Source organism: Hemitrygon akajei, chromosome 5 (assembly GCF_048418815.1).
Source record: "Hemitrygon akajei chromosome 5, sHemAka1.3, whole genome shotgun sequence".
NCBI lineage: Eukaryota > Metazoa > Chordata > Chondrichthyes > Myliobatiformes > Dasyatidae > Hemitrygon > Hemitrygon akajei.
The window spans coordinates 167,975,350-167,996,784 of record NC_133128.1 but is presented as its reverse complement, the minus strand read 5'-3'; the positions used below and the strand labels follow the sequence as shown (position 1 = coordinate 167,996,784).

The 21,435-nt window shown below is 41.5% G+C and overlaps 1 protein-coding gene across 6 annotated transcripts in view; it reads left to right on the top strand.

Moving 5' to 3' along the window:
• The window catches only part of osbpl6 (oxysterol binding protein-like 6), a 161,961-nt gene that overhangs the window by 76,147 nt on the left and 64,379 nt on the right, over positions 1-21,435 (top strand). For all 6 annotated transcript variants that reach the window (XM_073047130.1, XM_073047129.1, XM_073047128.1 and 3 more), the window contains exons 3-6: positions 11,924-12,046; positions 12,783-12,836; positions 18,188-18,301; positions 18,426-18,596. In XM_073047130.1, coding sequence (XP_072903231.1) covers positions 11,924-12,046; positions 12,783-12,836; positions 18,188-18,301; positions 18,426-18,596 — 462 coding nt within the window. The remainder of the gene's footprint in view (positions 1-11,923; positions 12,047-12,782; positions 12,837-18,187; positions 18,302-18,425; positions 18,597-21,435) is intronic.

Sequence of the window (21,435 nt, the reverse complement as noted above, 5' to 3'; positions counted from 1 at the left end):
CAAGTTTGTCCAACCTCCTTATTTACTTATACAATGCATTCTGGTTAATTGGGACACATTGGGACCAGTACATTTTGACCTGATAAGTGGCTACGTCAGTTAGGCAAAGTTTCATGGAAATAGTTAAAAAGGTACTAAAAAAAAAAGGCAATCTGCTGTTTAAGTGAGTAAATAAAATATTTACTTTAAATTAATTTAAGTAAAATACAGAAGACATTTGAAAACTATCAATACCACTACAGTGCTATAAAACTGTATTAGTTCCTAATAGAGATCAACGGTGGAATTCATCCAGTCTATGCTGCCGTGTTCTTTTGATTGGCTGATAATGAACAAAATCATTACTAGTGTAGATAATAGACTGCCTTCATACAATTTCTGATAATTGCATCATTCAACTCTTCATTTTCATTATAATATACAAAGTGATTGTCGATACCTTCAAATTCTTTGTAGTTCCTAACTTGTTGAAGTAGTGAAATGATTTCATTTTCACTCCATTTCTGGCACCACCAAGCCTGAATGCTTGAAATTGCAGTGAACAAAAGAGTTCTGAATTGTCTCACTGCTTATTTCTCACCAACCATCAGAGTCAAAAATCACTGCTTTTTGAACACAAGCACACTATTTAGAAAACATTTGCTCTAAGTATGGAGTAGTTTCTAACAGCCACACGTGTACACATTAGACGCTAGTTAGAAACTGGTTGGCAGCAGTCACCTGCCCCATTTAAGCAGCATTGTGTCCCAAAAAAGCAAAAGGAATCCCAGCTATTTTCTCAATTAATTTTTGTTCTTTAAGTAGCTGTCCCAATTAATCGATGGCCCAATTCACTGTACTCTCTAATCCAGGCAACATCCTGGTGAACCACATTTGCACTCTTTCCACATCCTTCCTCTAATGTGTCAACTAGGACTGCACAAAATATTTCAAATGCGGCCCAATCAAAGTTTTACACAGCTGCAACTTATTTCCCAACTTTTAGATTCAGGTCCTGATGAAGGGTCTCGGCCTGAAATGTTGACAGTATACACTTTTCCATAGATGCTGCCTGGTCTGCTGAGTCCTCCAGCATTTTGTTTGTGTTGCTTTTATATTCTATTCCCTGTTTGATGAATGTAAGTATGTGGTATGCCTTCTTTACAGCCTATCTGCTTGTGTAACTAACTTCTAGGGAGCTCTGGATTGCAGCTCAAGATCCCTCTGTGTCAGCGCACTTAAGGGTCCTATACTTTTCCTTTATGTTTTACCTCCCAAACTGCAACATCTCACACTTAAATGGATTAAACGCCATCTGTCATTGCTCCATCCGTATTTCTAGCTGATCTACATTTTCACCTGAATCACAATCAACGTAATCGCAGCTCTGATCTCTGTGGAATACCACTGGTCACAGTCCTCCAGTCAGAATAACTCCTATCCACCATTACTCTCTGTCTTCTATGACCAAGCCAGTTTTGAATCTAATCTGTTAAGACTCTATTGATACTCTGTGCCTGATCTGCAGGATTAGTTTATCTTGATGAACCTCATCAAATGCTCTGCTAAAATCCTTGTGTATCACATTCGCGTCCTGTACCTGGTCCTGTGCCTGAGACTTTTGCACAGTACTGTATTTGTCAGTGTGGAGTGAAGAGCGAGTTTATACTCTGGCGAGGGTGGTGTGGATGCAAGGCAAGGTCATGTGATTCCAAACAATTGATCATTACAGAAGGTCTCTCTGGTGCTTCCTGCTCCCTCCCCTCTCTCTTCCTTTTTTTCCCCAACCATGATTCCCCTCTCCTAGCTCCCTTCCCAATCTCAGTCCACAATAGAGACCCATATCAGAATCAGGTTCATCATCACTCACATACATCATGAAATTAGTTTTTTTTAAATATGGCAACAGTACAGTGCAGTATATAAAATTACTGTAGTACTGTGCAAAAGTCTTAGGCACCCTAGGCTTTTGCTCAGTACTGTATGTAAACAAAGGGGCAACATTGGCTATCCTCAAGTCCTCTGGAACCTTGCTTATGGCTAATGAGGATACAAAGCTCTCTGACAGGGCTCCAGCGATCATCTGTCTCACCCTTCTCAGTAACTTCAGATATGCTGCATTAGGCTGTAGGTATTTAACTAACTTAATCCTTCAAAAGATCCAACACCACCACCCACCTTGTTATGAACATGCCCTAGAATTACAGCATATCCTTCTCCAATTTCACCATCCTTCATGTCCTATCCTGGGGTGAATACTGATGCACAATACTCCTTTAGTATGTCACCCAGTTCCTCTGGCTTTGGGCATGAATTCCCTCTTTCCTTGAGTGGTTCTACCCTTTTGCTAGCTGCCCCTTGATTGTATGTATAAAATGCCTTGGGATTTTCCTTATTCATACCTGCCTAAGACATTCCATCCTCCTGATTCCCTGTTTGAGCTCTTTCCTCCTTTGTTTATATTCTCCAAGGGCCCTGGAAGATTTCAGCTTCCTAAACCTTTTTATGTCAACAGCTCTTGTCAGCTGAGGATTCTGAACATTGCCATTCTGTCTTTCTTCCACACAGGAATGTACTTGTCCTGAATTCTGAGCGGCAGTTCTTTGAAAGACTCCCACATTTCAGATGTGGATTCGCCCACTAACAGCCACTCCCCATCTACACACCCCTATTACTGCTGTCATTAGCTTTCCCCCAATTTAGCACTTACCCCAAGGTCCAGAAGGCATCTTTTTGAAAACTACTTCTCCAAAACAATTGATCTTTTCTGTGCAGGTTTAATAGAGGCTTTGTGTGATGCACTAACAAACTAACTTGTTTTCTCATGTCATTGTCTTTTTAAAAAGTGGCCTGTCACAGCAATACACAAGCTTAGATTGATCATGCATGCTACACTGCTTATAAACTACTTGCATGAGTGTGCCATAGACTCCTGTGCTCTTGTGTAATTACTTTAATCTCAACTTCATATTCCTGCCCAATTCACATAACTCCCTATAGAGCAAAAATCTATTTCATTGACTTAATTACAACTTCATTCTGTTTTCTGAATTATGATTACCGGTAATTGGTGATGTCTTTGCAATGGGAAGACTAGATTATTTAAGGCAATCTTACTGAATTTACATTTTTAAAAAGATCAATTTGATCAGAAATGGAAGAATAGTAACTCAGAGCAGTATTTATTGCAGAGAATCAGTGGAAGCAGAGTGGACTCTATCGTAATGAATATTAAACTTTCCTGTCCAGAAGTCAATGGAGAACTGAGTCAGGTGCTACAGTGGAACCCAACAAGAGGAAGACTCTTTGAAAGAGAAATGGATAAATCAGTGTGAAGTAATGAGGCAGATTTTGCATGGAAAGTGGAACAGCTTTTTCTCTAGCTATAAACAACTTTGGATTACTACATTAATGAAAAACTCTTGGGTGCAGCCAGATTTTGTTGTTTTCTCCTGAATCTGGACTCTTCCAGAGAGGGTGTATGAAATTCCCACCCCATCAAAAATGTTAATTTTACAGTTTTTTTTTAATATAGTGCTTCTCAACCTAAGGGGCAAGTTCCCCTACAGTACTTCAAAAGGAATTTTTGGGTAGGAACTGATGTCTTCCTGTCAATAAGAATGATGGACTAGAAGAATGGTAGTTGAAGAGAAGAATCACAAGATTCTGGAATGGTCCCAGGAGACTGAGAATTGCAAATGTCACTCCACTTTTTAAGAAGAGAGGGAGGTAGAAGAAAGCAAATTATAGGCCAGTTAGTCTGACCTCAGTGGTTGGGAAGATATTGGAGTTGATTATTAAGGATGAGGTTACGGGGTACTTGAAGGCACATGATAAAAGATTTTTTTTAAGGGAAAATCTTGCTTGACAAATCTGTTGGAATTCTTTGAGGAAATAACAAGCAGGATAGATGAAGGAGAGTCAGGAGATATGGTTTACTTGGATTTTTAGAAGGCCTTTGACAAGGTGCCACATGTGAGGCTGCTTGTTAACATGATATTACAGGAAAGATACTAGCATAAATAGAAGATTGGCTGACTGACGGGAGCCAAAGAACCATAGAACCTTACAGCACAGTACAGACCCTTCAGCCCTCTATGTTGTGCCGACCCATATAATCCTTAAAAAAAAAGTACTAAACCCACACTACCCCATAACCCTCTATTTTTCTTTCATCCATGTGCCTGTCCAAGAGGCTCTTAAATACCCCTAATGTTTTAGCCTCCACCACCATCCCTGGCAAGTCATTCCAGGCAATCACAACCCTCTGTGTTTAAAAAAAACTTAACCCTGATGTCTCCCCTAAACTTCCCTCCCTTAATTTTGTACATACGCCCTCTGATATTTGCTATTGGTGCCCTGAGAAACAGGTACTGGCTATGCACCCTATCTATGCCTCTCATAATCTTGTAGACCTCTATCAAGTCCCCTCTCATTCTTCTACACTCTAAAGAGAAAAGTCCCAGCTCTGCTAACCTTGCTTCATATGACTTGTTCTCCAAACCAGGCAACATCCTGGTAAATCTCCTCTGCACCCTGTCCATAGCTTCCACATCCTTCCTATAATGAGGTGACCAGAATTGAACATAATACTCTTAAGTGTGGTCTCACCAGAGATTTGTAGAGTTGCAACATGACCTCTCTACTCTTGAACTCAATCCCCATGTTAATGAAGCCTAGCATCCCATAGGCCTTCTTAACTACCCTACCAACCTGCACAGCGACCTTGAGGGATGTATGGATTTGAACCCCAAGGTCCTTTTGTTCATCCACACTCTTAAGTAACTGACCATTAATCCTGTACTCAGTCTTCTGGTTTGTCCTTCCAAAATGCATCACCTCACACTTATCTGGATTGAATTCCATCTGCCATTTTTCTGCCCAACTCTGCAGCCTGTCTATATCCTTTTGTAACCTTCGACAACCTGCAGCTCTATCCACAACTCCTCCAATCCGCAAACTTACTCACCTATCCTTCCGCCTCTACATCCAGATCATTTATAAAAATCAGAAATAGCAGGGGTCCCAGAACAGATCCCTGCGGCACTCCACTAGTCACCGACCTCCAGGCAGAATACTTCCCTTCCACAACTACCCTCTGCTTTCTTCCTTAAGCCAATTTTTTATCCAAACAGCCAAGGTTCCACTTATCCCATGCCTCCTGACCTTCTGGATGAGTCTTTGGTGAGGGACCTTGTCAAATGCCTTGCTAAAGTCCATGTAGACCACATCCACTGCTCTACCCGCATCAATTTCTTTTGTTACCTCTTCAAAAAACTCAATCAGGCTCGTGAGGCACGATCTTCCCTTCACAAAGCCATGTTGACTATCCATGAGTAGACTGTACTTCTCCAAATGCTCGTAGATCCTATCCTTAAGAATCCTTTCCAGTAGTTTGCAGACCACCGACGTAAGACTCACCGGTCTATAGTTCCCAGGTTTCTCCCTATTACCTTGTTTAAATAAGGGAAATACATTTGCCATTCTCCAGTCCTCCGGCACTTCCCCTGTAGCCAAAGAGAATTCAAAGATCATAGCTAATGCTCCAGCGATCTCTTCTCTCAATTCCCACAACAACCTGGGGTGTATCATATCTGGCCCTGGGGATTTATCAATCTTGATGTTTTTAAGAAGATCCAGCACTTCTTCCGTAATCTCCACATTGTCCGGCATACAGGCCTGCTGAAGCAAAGTATTCATTTAGGACCTCCTCAACCTCCTCTGCCTCCAGGCTCATGTTGCCCTTTTTATCCTTTAGCGGTTCCACCTTCGTTCTTGTCATCTCGTCAAGAGTGGGAATAAAGGGGTGTTTTTTCTGGTTAGCTTCCAGTGACTAGTGGTGTTCTACAGGGGTCTGTGTTGGGACAGTTTATTTTCACATTATGTGCCAATGATTTGGATGATGGAATTTTGTGGCCAAATTTGCAGGTGAAACAAAGATAAGTGGTAGGTCAGGAAGTGCTGAGGAAGCAGGGAGTCTGCAGAAGGACTTTTACAGATTGGGGTGTAACTCTCGCTTCGCCTAGTGGCTTAATATAGGGGGTGATAACCCCCGGTCTGGCCAAACTTAAGAAATCTTGTTTGGGTGGATGTTGCACGATGTCTCCCCTGTTAGAAATCAGTACCCTGAAATAAAAAACTGTATACAATACAGATTCAGATTCAGTTTATTGTAATTTATAACTACAAATACAATGCAGTTAAAAATGAGACAACGTTCTCCGGGATGATATCACAAAAAAGCACAAAACAGACCACACAAGAAAAACCACATTACGTTTGGTAATCCCCAATCCAGAGTCCGGAGAGGCTGCTACGTATCAATATCACGCTACCGTCTTGGCACATTCCCCGGAAAGGAACTACAAACCCATCAGACAAAACTAAAGCTACAAGACCTACACAAAACAACATAGTTACATATAGTTATAATTAACATATAGTTTCAACAGTGCAGATAATACCATAATTGATAAAAGACTAACTGACAAAGACCACATAATTATAACACATAGTTTCAACAGTGCAAAGTAGTACCGTAACCTGATAAAGAGCAGTCCATGGCGCGGTTTAAAAGAGAGTCTCAAAGTTCCGACAGCCCATCATCTCACGCAGATGGTAGAAGGAAGAAAAACTCTTCCTGCCATGAACCTCCAGCACGGCAGCTTGCCAATGCAGCACTTTGGGAGACCCGATGACAGCCAACTCCGAGTCCATCCGAAAACTTTGAGCCTCTGACCAGCCCTCTGACACCGAGCACCATCTCTGCCGAGCGCTTCGACCCCAGCATCGGCTGCCAAGCAACAGGCAAAGCCAAGGATTCGGGGCCTTCCTCCCGGAGATTTTTCCGATCGCACAGTAGCAGCAGCAGCGAAACAGGCATTTCAAAAGTTTAACCAGATGTTCCTCCGTGCTTCACACGTCTGTCCCCATCAAATCAGGATTGTACACGGCCCCTACTTGACAGATTACAGATATTCATTCCAAAGTGGCTGCTGCACGCTGCGTCACATCACCATCTTGAAGACATAATCAGTTAAGCTTTACTAATTAAGCTATACGAATAAACAATTAAGCTTTATAGCTCTTACTTTGACTATATGGTTAGTAGAGAAACGAAATAAAAGAAAACAAAAGGGCCCAATCTTATTAACAGTCTGTGCGCAAAGTTGGAGCTCACTCATAGGCCGATTGTTCACCATTGACCTCCTCCGATCATCGCTGCCCTTCGGACTCTCGCTCTGAGTCCACCCCATCCGGCAGTCTACCAAATCTCTCCATTCGCGTCTTCTCTCTTGCTCGCTCTTGCTCTCTCTCTCTCTCTCGCAAAAGCCCGCGAAATCAACTGCTTCCAGATTCACAGAACAGGGCAACAAAATCCTGATTGGCTAACATTCATCCCACAGTTCAGTAATCTCCAGCCATAACCCAAACATTGCTGCTACAGAGAAACCATTACCTCAGCAGTGAACATTACAGAGAAGCCATTACAGTGCATTACAGGGGAAACGAGCAAAGAAGTGGCAGATGGAATAAAGTATAGAGAAGTGTATAATCATGCATTTTGGTAGATGGAATGAAGGCATAGACTATTTTCTAAAGGGGAGAAAATTCAAATATCTGAGGTGCAAAGGGACTTGGGAGTCCTCATCCTGGATTCCCTGAAGGTTAATTTATAGGTTGGTGGTGAGGAAGGCAAATGCAATATCAGCCTTCATTTCAAGAGGACTAGAATATAAAAACAAGGATGTAATGCTGAAGCTTTATAAGGTATTGGTGAGATCACACTTGGATTCTTGTGAGCAGTTTTGGCCCCCTTGTCTAAAAAAAAGATGTGCTGGCATTGGAGAGGGTCCAGAAGTGGTTCACGAGAATGATGCCAGGAATGAAAGGGGTAACAATGGGGAGTGTTTGATGGCTGTGTGTCTGTTCTTGCTGGAATTTAGAAGAATGAGAGGGTATCTCATTGAATCCTATCGAGTATTGAAAGGCCTAGATAGAGTGGATGTGGAGGATATTTCCAAAAGTGGATGAGTATAGGGCCAGTGGACACAACCTCAGAATAGAGGGATATCCATTTAGAACAGAGATGGTGAGGAATTTCTTTAGCCAGGTAGCTGCCATGGACAGCTATTGAGGCAAAATCATTAAGTATATTTGAAGCAGAGGTTAATGGGTTCTTGGTTAGCCGGTGTGAACGGTTACAGAGTGAAGACAGGAGAATATGGTTGAGAGAGATAATGGATCTGCTATGATATAACGGCAGAGCAGACTCGATGGGCTGAATGGCCTTTTCTGCTCCTATGTCTTATGGCACTGAGGTTATAAGTCAGAATGTTATGTCGCGGCTTTATAAAACTCTGATTAGTCTGCATTTGCAATAATGAATCAAAGTTTGGTGACCCCATTGTAGGGAGGATCTGGAGGACTTGGAGAGGGTGCAGAAGAGGTTTACCAGGATGGTGCTGAGATTGTGAGGCATTTGCTATGGGAAAAGGTTGAACAACTTTGGATTGAATGGTGGAGGCTGAGGGGAGACCTGATAGAGATTTATAAGATGATAAGAGTTAGATGGTTGGAACCTTTTTCCCTTGGGGCAGAGGGCATGCATTTAAGGTGAAAGGGGGTAAGTTCAAAGATGTGAAGGGGATTTTTTTGGGTTTTTTTTTTACACAGAGAGTGGTAGGTGCTTGGAATGGGGTTTAAGAAGTTCCTAGATAGACGTGTGAATGTGCAGGGAATTGATGGATTTAGATATTGTATAGGCAGAAAGAATTAGTTTAATTAGGCGTTTAGTTACTAGTGTTACGTATCCCGTAACTGGATCACTTACCAGCAAAGATAGAGAGGTCCGCTGAAGTCTGATGGTACCATTTTCAAACGTTTTTATTTATAAAGGGGCACAAAAGTAAGGTTAATACAAACATTCAGATAACATATGTCGTCAATACTCAATCTAAAGCGCAGGTATAGTAATAATCAATAAGAAATAAGCTATCGTTGTCTAGGGGTTAAACGATTGTCCGATGGAAATATAACAGTCATTCAAAAGTCTGCAGGCTTCAGCCTTTTGGGAACCGCTGGGTTTCCCGTGTTGGAGAGAGAGAGAGAGATTGGTGAGAAAAGGAACACTTGCCCGGGCCCTTACGAAGCAAAGCCGTGGAATCAGGGGAGCAGGCTTTTCTGTTGTTAGTTAAAAGCGATTTTCCGTGATTCCAGCCACAGACTCCCGATTCGGAATCTAACGCACGTGGCTTCCTTCAAAATGGCTTCCCGCTACGACGGGATCGCTATCGTGTCTCCTTGGTGCGTCTAAAGGGGTCGTCCCCCCCAGACCCTCCTTTATACTTCCTCACGGGATCGCAGGTGTCAATCTCTCTCTCAACCAGCCCACTTTGCCCGAGGGCTTTACACGTGGTCTTCATGAGACAATAGTCAAGGTCGCCTTATTCTGCATCCCGGTGGAACGCAGTATTCAGCACGTCTCTCTCTCTCCCATTTCCTGTGTCTATTCAGCACGTCTCTCTCTCTCTTGGGTCATTGACCCCCCCCCCCCCCTTCACTAGGGCTCTTGCGATTCTCACAAAGGAGGGGGCTGGTATCATAACACTAGTTTATTAGTTTGACGCAATATCTGGGCCGAAAGGTGTGTCCCTATGCTGTACTCTTCTATTTTCTTTAGAACATTCTTGAATAGAAACACAGTTCATCTTCTGCCGATTCTCTACAATATGCTGTGCTTAGAACAATGAGTATCCGCCCACCATCTCTCCTGGTGTTGGCCCCGAGGTAAGAAACCACACCAGAATTTCCAGGTAGTTCAGCAAAAACACTTCCAACAACTCGGCGTGGAATTTGCATGTTCTCCTTTTGATCTGTGAGTTTCCCCCAGAGGCTCACATCCCAAAGATTAGCTGGTTGTCAGGTAAACTGGTAACTGCAAATTACTCCTAGTCTAGGTGGTTGGCAGGGAAATAAGAGGGGGAATGGGATCGATGGGGTTGCTGTGAGCGCCTGTTGTGCCATAATGTTTGTGAGCTCATTGGGCTCAACGTACCATTTTACTAATGAGAGAATATTACTCTTTATCATCAGTGATATTCAAAATTTGTAAACATTACATGCCAAGATCAGTGAAATGCACGATATCTGCAACAGAACCAGTCAGCTATTTGTAACTAACCTTATCTCCATTTCCAATTTTTGTTATGATAGCAGTTATTGATGTAATTGCTGAGTTTGCATCATTGACTGCAATTACTTTCCAAACTGTATCCATAACTTGTCAAAATCGTGGCTGTTTTGATGTTGTTTCCTTCCTATTCTTGTCTTGGTACAAGTATTGCACCTTATGTTGAGTGATGGGATTCAAAAAGCTGGACTACTTCTGATCCAGTTTTGAATATACATCCTTAGCTTCATTCTTCTGGCTGCACGTACATTTTCTGTTGTGGTCAAGTGGAGTGAACTGTGACTACCTGATGGCCTGTTGTCAAGGACTTCTTAACTTTTTCCAAATTACTCTGATAACCGCAGGTAATCAAAAGAATGAAACAAAAAATTCATGGAAGATATATGTTCATTTTAATTAAAGAAAAGAAAGGAAAGCCTGCAGTGGCAGAGTGGCATTGCACCAGATTTTAAGGCGAGTGGTCGCAGGTTCGAACCTGGCTGCCTCCTCTCCTTGCACACTTTACGTCCGTGCTGGTTTGAGCGTCAAGCCAGCAACTCAGCCTTGTAAAAACAAAAGCCAAAAAATGCTCAGGAAATGGCAGGTTGCCTCCAAAAACGCCACAAGGGGCAGAAAGGAACAGCAGCAAAGAAAAAGAAATATTACTTGCCTTTTCCGTGTATGGAGCTTCTTTAGACAGATTAGACATGGCTGGCATAAAGCGCAGAGATTAGTGAGTCTACGTTCTGAGCCAGAGAACAACTTCCATGTGAAGTTGTCTTTTGAAAATGCTGGCAAAAGATTGATACTTTGCAAGCCAGTAATGAAAAGCCGGATTTGGATGTTACTAGGACTACAGTGTATATTGGTAGACATTTAGCAATACAATAATTGATATTATTGCATGCTTCCAAATATTTCTTGACCAATCCATTCCCATGTGATGGATTGGTGAACCCATCCCCAAATGAAATGAATGTTCTGCAGTTGTTACATCTTCACTCTTATCTCCAAGATAGCCTGTCCCCCTTTCCCAAGTGGTAATCCCTCAACTAAACTCATTCTTCTCCCAGCCCACCACATGGGTGAGCTCTTGGACAGTTAAAATGGAGCAAGTTTTGTTTTCCTTAAATTCAGATTGTCTTTCAGTGATGTCATTGCGGATTAAAGTCCGCCCCTCTCATTTGCAACACGGTAACGTAGTGGTAAGCTCAACGCATTACAGTACAAGCAACTCGGGTTCAATTTGTGCCGATGCCTGTAAGGAGTTGGCATGTTCTCCTCGTGACTGCATGGGTTTCCTCTGGGTGCTCCGGTTTCCTCCCACAGTCCAGAGATGTACGGGTTGGTAGGTTAATCGGTCATTGTAAATTGTCCCGTGATTAGGCCAGGATTAAATCAGGGGATTTCTGGGCGATATGATACAAAGGGCCGAAAGGGTCTATTACGTGCTGTATCTCAATTAATAAATGAATGAGGATTGTGAGTTGGCAGTGGAGGACTAGGGGATATAGTGATGCTGTGGTGGAGGTGGTGTTGTTACAATATGAATAAAATGCAGTTATTTTCTTATTACATTTGTACCTTTCTGTAGTGGGAATAAAAACTTTCCCTGTCACATATACCACTTCCTTTGATTCCTCTTGTTTTGTGTCTCTGCAAGTAATAAAGCCAGCGAATACAACGGATTGGCAAACCCCTGAATTCAATTTTAGGTGCTTTCTCATCTAAATTGCTTTGTTGTAGAGTAACTGGTTTCTTCATAACTTACAGGATGGTGACAATTGGGAAATCATCGAAGGATTAAAAATTGGACAGACCAATGTCCAGAAGCCAGATAAACATGAAGGGTTTATGTTGAAAAGAAGAAAATGGCCTTTGAAAGGTTGGCACAAGGTAAGTTTCACAGAAGGGCATTCTCAGACAAGATCAGTAGGTTGGTTATTTCTGCCCTAGGAAGCAAACTAGTCTAAAGGTTAACCAGATTTTTGCAGTGTTATTGACATTCCTGGTTCCAAATGATAAATAGGGAATGTTAGATATGCTCAGTGGGGGAGAGAGAAAGAGTTAATACGTCAGTTCGATGACTTTTCCTCAGACCTCAGAAAGGTTAGAAATCTCTTTCCTGCTTTAAGTTGCAGGAAAGAGGCAGAGGTGGGGAGACAAAGGAGAATGCACAACCAGAACAAGTAGAGACTGAGTGAAGGAAAGAGTGGGATGAAAGTGTATTTAACCACAGCTGATCAGTCTGGAAGAAATGTAAATAGGAGATACTTGAAAACGAGAGAAATATAAAAAATATTGGAAGAGTAAGATAAAAAAGAAACTGCATGTGCTAGAAGTGGTGCTTAAAAATGAGGCATGATGGAATTACTCAGCAGGTTAGTCAACTTCATTAGAGAAAGTTCGAACTGCATGTTAATAACTTCTGTCAGAACTGCTGAAAGCTTACCTGATCCTAATAAAAAATTTTAAGACTGGTTATGTGACATTTTAAATGCATTGCTAAATCTTGAGAGCTGTAATGTGCCAAAATGAAGATGAGTTGCCGTTGCTTGAGATGGATTTTTAGACCTGACAGACTGAGTAAGCCTGTATATGTATCCATTAATCAAAATTTATCTTGTTACAGCGTTTCTTTGTCCTTGAAAGTGGAATGCTGAAATATTCTAAGACACCAATTGATGTGAGTAACAATTGAAATAAATCTCAGCAATAAATTAAACAACTGCAGATGCTGGGGATCTGAAATAAAATCAGAAAATGTTAGAACATTCAGCAGGTCAGGCAGCAGCTGTGGGGGAGAAAATGACACAGTTAACTTTTCAAGCCCAAGATCCTTTATCTGAACATCTGACAGAGTGCTGGACTTGAAACATCAACTCATTATCTGTTCTTTTTTCAGCTATAAACCTTCACTGTACCAGTTAACCATTCAGATTTATGTTGAATCTTTTATGAAAACATTTCAAGTTCATTATCATTTGACCTTACATATATACAAACAAATGAAACAATATTCCTCTGAACTGTGGTGCATCCTAGATGCACACACAAGAAATCAAACAAACAGACATACACATACACTCTTTCACTGCGGAACCATGGGATGTTTATAATGACAAATTCTTGTCTTATTTTGGTTGGTAGTTAGCATAGTACTTCTCCATTTCCAAAGCACCATTAACTAGAGGGAAGGAATTGAGGATTATTACAGTGGAGTGAGGGAAATTACAGTGGTATGACAGAGGAGCTGGTCAGAGGAAATGTGAAGGAGCTGCTGGCAGAGATGTCAGCAGAGCAGCAATGGCGTGCATTTCTGGGGAAAAATGAGGAAGGTACAGGACATGTATGTTCCAAAAATGAAGAAATACTCAAATAGTAAAATAGTACAACCGTGGCTGACAAGGGAAGTCAAAGCTATTGCAAAAGCAAAACAAAGCAAAAATTAGTAGGAAGATAGAGGAATGGTAAGTTTTTAAAAACCTATAGAGAGCAACTAAGAAGTCATTAGAAGGGAAAAGATGAAATATGAAAGCAAGCTAGCAAATAATATCAGTGAATAGTAAAAGTTTTTTCAAGTATGTTAAAAATAAAAGAAATGAGAGTGGATATGGGACCGCTAGAAAATGAGGCAGGAGAACTAATAACGAGGGACAAGGAGATGGCTGATGAACTAAATGAGTATTTTGTGTCAGTATTCACTGTGGAAGATACTGCCTGTATACCTGATGTTGTAGTGTGTGAAGGAAGAGAAGTGGGTGCAGTTACTGGTACAAGAGAGATGGTGCTCAAAAAGTTGATAGACCTAAATAAGTCGCCTGGACCAGATGAACTGCACCCTAGGATTCTGAAAGAAGTATCCTAAAAGATTGTGGTGGCACAATCATTGAACTCTGGCATGGTGCCAGAGGACTGGAAAATTGCAGACGTACTCCACTCTTTAAGAAAGGAGGAAGGCAGCAGAAAGGAAGTTATAGAGCAGTTAGCCTGACCTCAGTGGTTGGGAAGATGTTGGAGTCAATCGTTAAGGATGAGGTGATGGAGTACTTGGTGACACAGGACAAGATGGTACAAAGTCAGCATGTTTTCCTTCAGGGAAAATCCTGCCTGACGAACCTGTTGGAATTCTTTGAAGAGATTACAAGTAGGATAGATAAAGGGGATGCAGTGGATGATGTATATTTGGACTTTCAGAAAGCCTATGACAAGGTGCTACACATGAGGCTGCTTACCAAGTTAGGTGCCTTTGGTAATACAGGAAAGTTACTAGCATGGTTAGAGCATTGGCTGATTGGTAGGAGGCAGCAAGTGGGAATAAAAGGATCCTTTTCTGGTTGGCTACCAGTGACTAGTGGTGTTCTGCAGGGGTCGGTGTTGGGACCACTTCTTTTTATGCTGTATATAAATGATTTAGATTAGTGGTCACCAACCTTTTTAAGCCCAAGATCCCCTACCTCAGCCTCAGTAAAAGGCAGGATCGACCCCAGATCGATTAGTTACACGCATGCGCACTGGGGCAGAAAAGACCGGAAGTAAAACCCCGCAACCCGGAAGTCGAAATAATGTATAAACACCAGGGGTACCCACCCTTTTTTTGCACCGCGGACTGGTTTAATATTGACAATATTCTTACGGACCGGCCGATTGGGGCAGGATGTTAAACACGACCGGAATACAGCCATGCTCGAAGCAGGTTCCTTATGTCTAGTCTATTCCACAGTTTAGTTTTCGCAGCTCTCGGCACTTAGCTTCTGTCCCACTTGCTCACGTTTTTTCTGCTGAAAAAACTCAATGGTTTGTCTTTAAGTGCAGGGTGCTTGGACTCAGGGTACCGGAGCAGTTTTGAGGGCTTCATTGCCTCATTAGACAGCCTCCGGGTCCGAGCTCCGGCCTCCTGCCCACCCACCGCCAGACGCCTTGGCCAGGTGCAGTGAGAGGACAAGGTCAGGGCCGGAGGTCCCCGTGCCTGGGCCGCGGTGGTCACAGTCCGGGCAGAGCGACCGACCGAGCGAGGAGTGCAACAGGGCGCGCCTGCCCCCCTTATAGGATCTATCGGCCGACAAAAGTTTGTTTCAGTAGATCGCAGCGAGGTAGCTGCTCTGCTACTTACGAAACCCTGAGCCCAAATTAAGTCGTCTGCGAATATTTTAGCACTGGGTTCCCCATGAACATTCAGTGTGGCAAACAGGTTTAGAGGTGGCGCCCATCTGTCCGCGCTCCAGGCCAGCAGCAACGGCACTTCCCGCCGGCCGTGCGAGGGCCGCACACCAGTGATCCATGGCGCGAGTGTATCGCTGCGTTTAGGCGACTGATGACCTCGCTTGTGTTTAACAGTGGGCGTGACAGGGACTGAGGAAAGGTGCAGCTGACTCCTATCGTTTCATATTGGCCCGGTGGTTGGGGACCACTGAATTACACTGTGTAGTGCGGGGGAAGCTACACGCATGCGCACTGGGCAGAAAAAATGGAACTAAAACCCCGCAACCCGGAAACAATCTCTCAACAGTATTTGTGTATTTATTTTTCTTTTTTTTTTGGGATCTACTGGGAAAGTCTCAAAGATCGACCAGTCGATCGCGATCAATGGGTTAGCGACCACTAATTTAGATGATGAAGTAGATGGGCTTGTTGCCACATTTACAGATGATACGAAGATTGGTGGAGGGCGAGTAGTATTGAGGAAACAGGTCCGATGCAGAAGGACTTAGACAGATTAGGAGAATCGGCAAGTAAGTGGCAAATGAAATACAATGCTGGAAATGCAAGGTCATGCACTTTGGTAGTAGAAATAGATGTGCAGACTATTTTCTAAGTGGGGAGAAAATCCAGGAATCTGAAATGCAGAGGGATTTGGGATTCCTTGTGCAGAACACCCTGAAGGTTAACTTGCAGGTTGAGTCGTGGTGAGGAAGGCAAATGCCATGTTAGCATTCATTTCAAGAGGTCTAGAATACAAGAGCAAGGATGTGATGCTGAGGCTTTATAAGGCACTGGTGAGACCTCACTTTGAGTATTGTGAACAGTTTTGGGCCCTTCATCTTAGAAAAGGTGCTGGCATTGGAGAAGGGCCAGAGGAATTTCACAAGGATGATTCCAGGAATGAAAGGGTTATCGAACGAAGAATGTTTGATGGCTCTGCGCTTGTACTCACTGGAATTCAGAAGGATGAGGGGAGATCTCATTGAAACCTTTCAAATTTGAAAGGCCTAGACAGAGTAGATATGGAAGGGATGTTTCCCATGGTGGGAGAGTCTAGGACAAAAGGGCACAGCCTCAGGATAGAAGGGCGCCCTTTCAAAACAGAGGTGCGGAGAAATTTCTTTAGCCATAGGGTGGTGAATTTATGGAATTTGTTACCACATGCAGCTGTGGAGGCCAAGTCGTTGGGTGTATTTAAGGTAGAGATTGGTAGTTTCTTGATTGGACATGGCATCAAAGGTTACGGGGAGAAGACTGGGAACTTGGGTTGAGGAAGAGAGAAAAAGGATCAGTCATGATTGAATGTTGGAGCAGACTTGTTGGGCCAGATGGCCTACTTCTGCTCCTATGTCTTATGGTCTTATTATGGAGAAGAGAAATCCAGATGTTGATCATGTCTCTTTGGGTATATTTGCCCAGCAGAAAGTGGAAAAGCAAATAATGGGTTTATGTTACAAAATAAGATGGAAAGAAGGTCTTAGGGAAACTGCCAAGGTTTTCTTTGCAGTTGTAGCAAATGTTAATCCTTTTTAAGAAAACTAGGACATTTAGTATGCATTTGTGTGCAAGAGTAAGTTCCATGAAGAACAAATGTTCTTTTTAAATAGAAGGAACTCTAAAAGGAAGAAAGGAGTTGGATTTACCTTTAATCAAAGAGCTGCACTAAAGCAGTGTTGAAAGGGAATAATTGAGGTGCCACTCCTGTAAGGGGATAATAGTAAAGCCTTCACCGAAGGTTAAATGTCAGCTCATCTGAGGAAGTCACTTCACAGAGACTGAAGTGAATATTTTGAGCAGCCTTTTCTGGGTACACTGGAGAGGTTTAGGAAGTTGAACAGAATTGGCTGAGGAACCCTTCAAAGATAGCTTCCTGGTATATGAAATGGAACAACATGACAATAGAATGGAAAGTTACCAATACAGTCGGTTAAAAAGCACAGGGTAATTCAGATAGATATATCTGTGCACCGTGCCCTGACAGGTGGAAGTTTTTAGAGATTTGGATAAAGAATCACACAAGTCCCCATGAGATTAATTAGGGGTCTGGTTGATGAGCATGTCTGTAACAATTCAGCTCAATTTCCCACAGGATATTGCACTTTGGGTCCAGACTTCGCTCTCATCCCCAGAGAGTAATGTTAATGAACTTGGTAGTTAAGGTTTACTCTGTACTCCTGCATTATAAACATTTCAAGAAATAATGGCATGTTTTTGCATATTTTCTGTTGCTTAATTTTAATTTTATTCTAACAAAAGGTTATGAAACACGAGTGAAAATATTACAGAAACTGTATATGGAAATTAATTGGATAATATATTCTGCAAGTATGTTATCTCATCATATGACAAATATAATTTAGATATATTGGGAGAATTCACCATTAGCTTCTGGCACCAAAGGTGCAGTTTTATTCTAGCAGGACATTATACTTTGCTTCTGAATTTAGTTTCATTTGACCTTAATGAAACCAGATTTAGGAATTGTGTGCCTCATGCAGTGAGTACTTTATTTCCCACTGTGGTCTGACACTATTTAGTATCATAACTTGTATATCATCTGTAATATAAATCATCCTTTCATTGCGTCAGAGTTTCAGGTCGCCACCTGTCATCGTGGAACTGATACCAGGAAATGGTAGACTGTTTTTTTTCAGACAAGATATGATTGCAGGTATTAGGCAGGCTTCCATAGTAAAATTAGAGAATTTGCTGGAATTTTTTACAGTATGTAGTCATATTCAGTTGCTCTACATTCGCACATTGTTTTAGATCCTCAAGTTTATTTTTTACTAACCACCATCTGTATTTCGTTCACTTTTCAATATTTTCTGTTAGATTCAGAAAGGCAAACTTCACGGAAGCATTGATGTTGGGTTGAGTGTCATGTCAATCAAAAAGAAGACACAACGGATAGACCTGGACACAGAAGAACATATATATCATCTAAAGGTTTGTAAATGCAGAATGTAAGTAAACCTGCTGATCATTTAAAAGTATGCAGATTCAGAAAGCGAAGAAAACTTACGGAGTGTAGATTTATGAAAGGAACACTTGCACTTTTTTCTACATGCAGGTAAAATCTCAGGAAGTGTTTGACGCTTGGGTAACAAAATTGCGTCATCATCGTTTGTACCGTCAGAATGAAATTGTGCGCTCACCCAGGGATGCCAATTTTCACGTCTTCCCTACATCACCAAAACCTGATCTCTCACCAGCTCTAACTACTGCTGTATTAGATGTAAAGGTATGTAACAGTGAACATTATTTGGAGTATGTAACATTTGGGTTGATTTTATTTCCATAAAATGTGAAATAAAGCTATTAGTTCAATTTGGTTGTAACTATTGTGTAACTTCAGCTGTGAAGCTTGTGAGAAATTGTTTCCCACTTGTTCAGATAAGATGAAGCCGATATCAGTATGTGTTTCAGACCTGAATGATTGCCATAACAACCTATTTACATTGTACTTGATGTTTGCATAATTTTACTTGTCATACCTTATTTTCAGTGATTATTTCTAATTTCTCCTACACATTAACTATATCTCAGCATTGATCTGTTTGGAGGCACCTTTACAATTAAATTTTACATCTGATTGTTAAATAAGTATAATTTAGAAGGAATTGCCACTTAATTTTAAATAAACAGCTTTTTTTTCTATTTGTAAATTTGAATCAGTTAATAAGAAATTTTGTTTACACTCTGAAGCATTTGTAAATAAATCTATCTGACAAACAGATACAGAAAGCTATTAGAAGGATAAATTATTTGAACAAAGGGTTTCTGTTTAGATGTTTATGCAGTTTTTGGAAACAATATGTTTTTAATATACCACCTACTTTACAAAATAAAAGATTGTTGGCAAGGTAAATTGAATAGTTTTTTAACTGTAAGAGACAATGGCAGGGACTTCAGTTTCAGTTACCAGATTTTTTTAAAATCAAAAGTAGTTTTATATGCAGTATAAGATTTGCCAATGTCTATTGCTTACAGCAACATTATCAGAATAGTGATATAATTTTCCATAGGCACAAATTAGTAGAGTGGAGAAATGGCCGTCTTGTATTACAGAAGATGACAACAGCATGTATCTCTTACTGGAACACTTTAAAACTAGGAAAATGTGTAGCCTGGGTAGTTGATGGCCGGGTTGAGTTGTTCTCCAATCACAAGTGAACAGCACACTGAAGATGTCTCCTTGTATGGTGATGAAACGTTTACAAATGGATTGCCAAGGACAGAGAACTATCTCTAAACTATCCAAGATAAAATTTATAAATGTAGTTTAATGTAACCTATATGGAATTTAATTGCTGTAGACTTAACAATCAGCGGTTTAATTTTAGCTTCTCTCCAACTCCAAAGCCTTCCATCTCTACTTTCCAGTGAGGTGATTTGTGGATTTTTCTGTGGGCATCACCGGTTAGTATCTGGACTAACCATTGATGCCTGTGAACACTGACAGTTATTAGAGCTTCAGACTGATCCTATGTTCACCCAACATCTGCATTTGGACTTGCTAAGCAATTGCAATTAAAAGCAGGAACTCTGGCCAGCTCTTTTTTTTGCCTGTTGTCACTCCAGCTAAAACTTATTAAGTTAGCACTGACAAGGGATGGTGAAACTGATGAACAGCAAATTAGCTGGAAAAAAAGAGTGAATCAGTTTCGATAGACTTTTGTACATGCTGAAATCCAGTGGCAGATGTTAGTTCCACCTGTCACTGCTATGTTAATTTATACAAAACCAAGAAAATGTGTTTTTATTTGAAGTGGCATTGAACTATTGCATATTAATTTTCACTGATTGACTTCATTTCCCAAATGAAAAAGAGTAGAAACCTTGTTATTGAAAAGTTCACATATGGTCCCAACTTGAGTCTAATTGTGATCCTGGAAGTTTTTAAGAACTAATCTGATTTACAGTAATGAGACAGTATGGATTAATGTTTTGAGTTTTCTCAGTAATTATCCACCAATTTCTCCCCTAACTGATGTGTTGTAAAGAATATCTTGAGGAGCTGTTATACAGTATGTTGTGAATCTCAGCAGCCTTCATTTAAACATGAATCCCCTTTCAAAGCAAAATGAAGGACTAACCATATCATCATGTCTCTTCTTAGAAAATCTTAGAAAACTGTTGACCTCGAGTAGATTTTTTTCCCTTCCCATAAGAGCAAATTATACCTGATAGAGAAATATATCTGGCAATATCTGGGAATCTCCATTCTATACTCTTAGAGATTTAACTTTCATAGTGAGGATAGCTCTTAGTTTGTTTTGTTTTACTAAAGTAGAGCATCCTAATCCGTTTGACTCCTTTTGACATAGCAGGCTATTCAGCCCATCAAGTCTATACCTGCCCCGCCACATAATCTAGAATCAGGTTTATTTAAGTCATAAAATTTGTTGTCTTGTGGCAACATTACAGTGCAGGCATAACAAATTACTGTAAGTTACAATAGAAATAAATAAATTGTGCAAATGAGGAATAGTGAGTTGGTGTTCATGGACCATTCAGAAATCTGATGGCTGAGTCAAGATGGCGGTGCGACGCAGTTTGCAGCAGCCACTCCAGAGTTGATATCTGTTATTTGTCAAGTGGGGTGCCGTGCACAATCCTAATCTGATGAAAAATGGACGTGGGAGCACGGAGGAACATCTGGAAATCTCTAGGAAGGCCTTCTTCGTTGCTGTTGCTGTTGTGAGGTCCGGGTCTCTGCTGAGAAGAACAGACCCCCAGACCTCGGGGTTGCGTTGCCTGTGGCCGTTGGTGGGGGCGCCGTAGTGCGCTCGACCGAGGATGGTGCTCAGAGAGGCTGTGCCGGAGGAGATGGTCGGAGGCTCAAAGGTTCGACGGACTCGGAGTCCACTGCGGTCGGGGCACTTTCACTGTGTGCTGCGTCTGTGAGGCTGAGCTGTGGAAGTCCATAGCGGGGGTATTTCCTTCTGCCGCCTGTGTGAGATGACGAGTCTGTCGGGACCCTGAGGACTTGTGGAAACTGTGTGGTGGTTTCTTTTGAACTTATAGTCTTTTAACATCTTTGGACTATCTTTATGTGCCTATGGTCTGTTTTATATCAA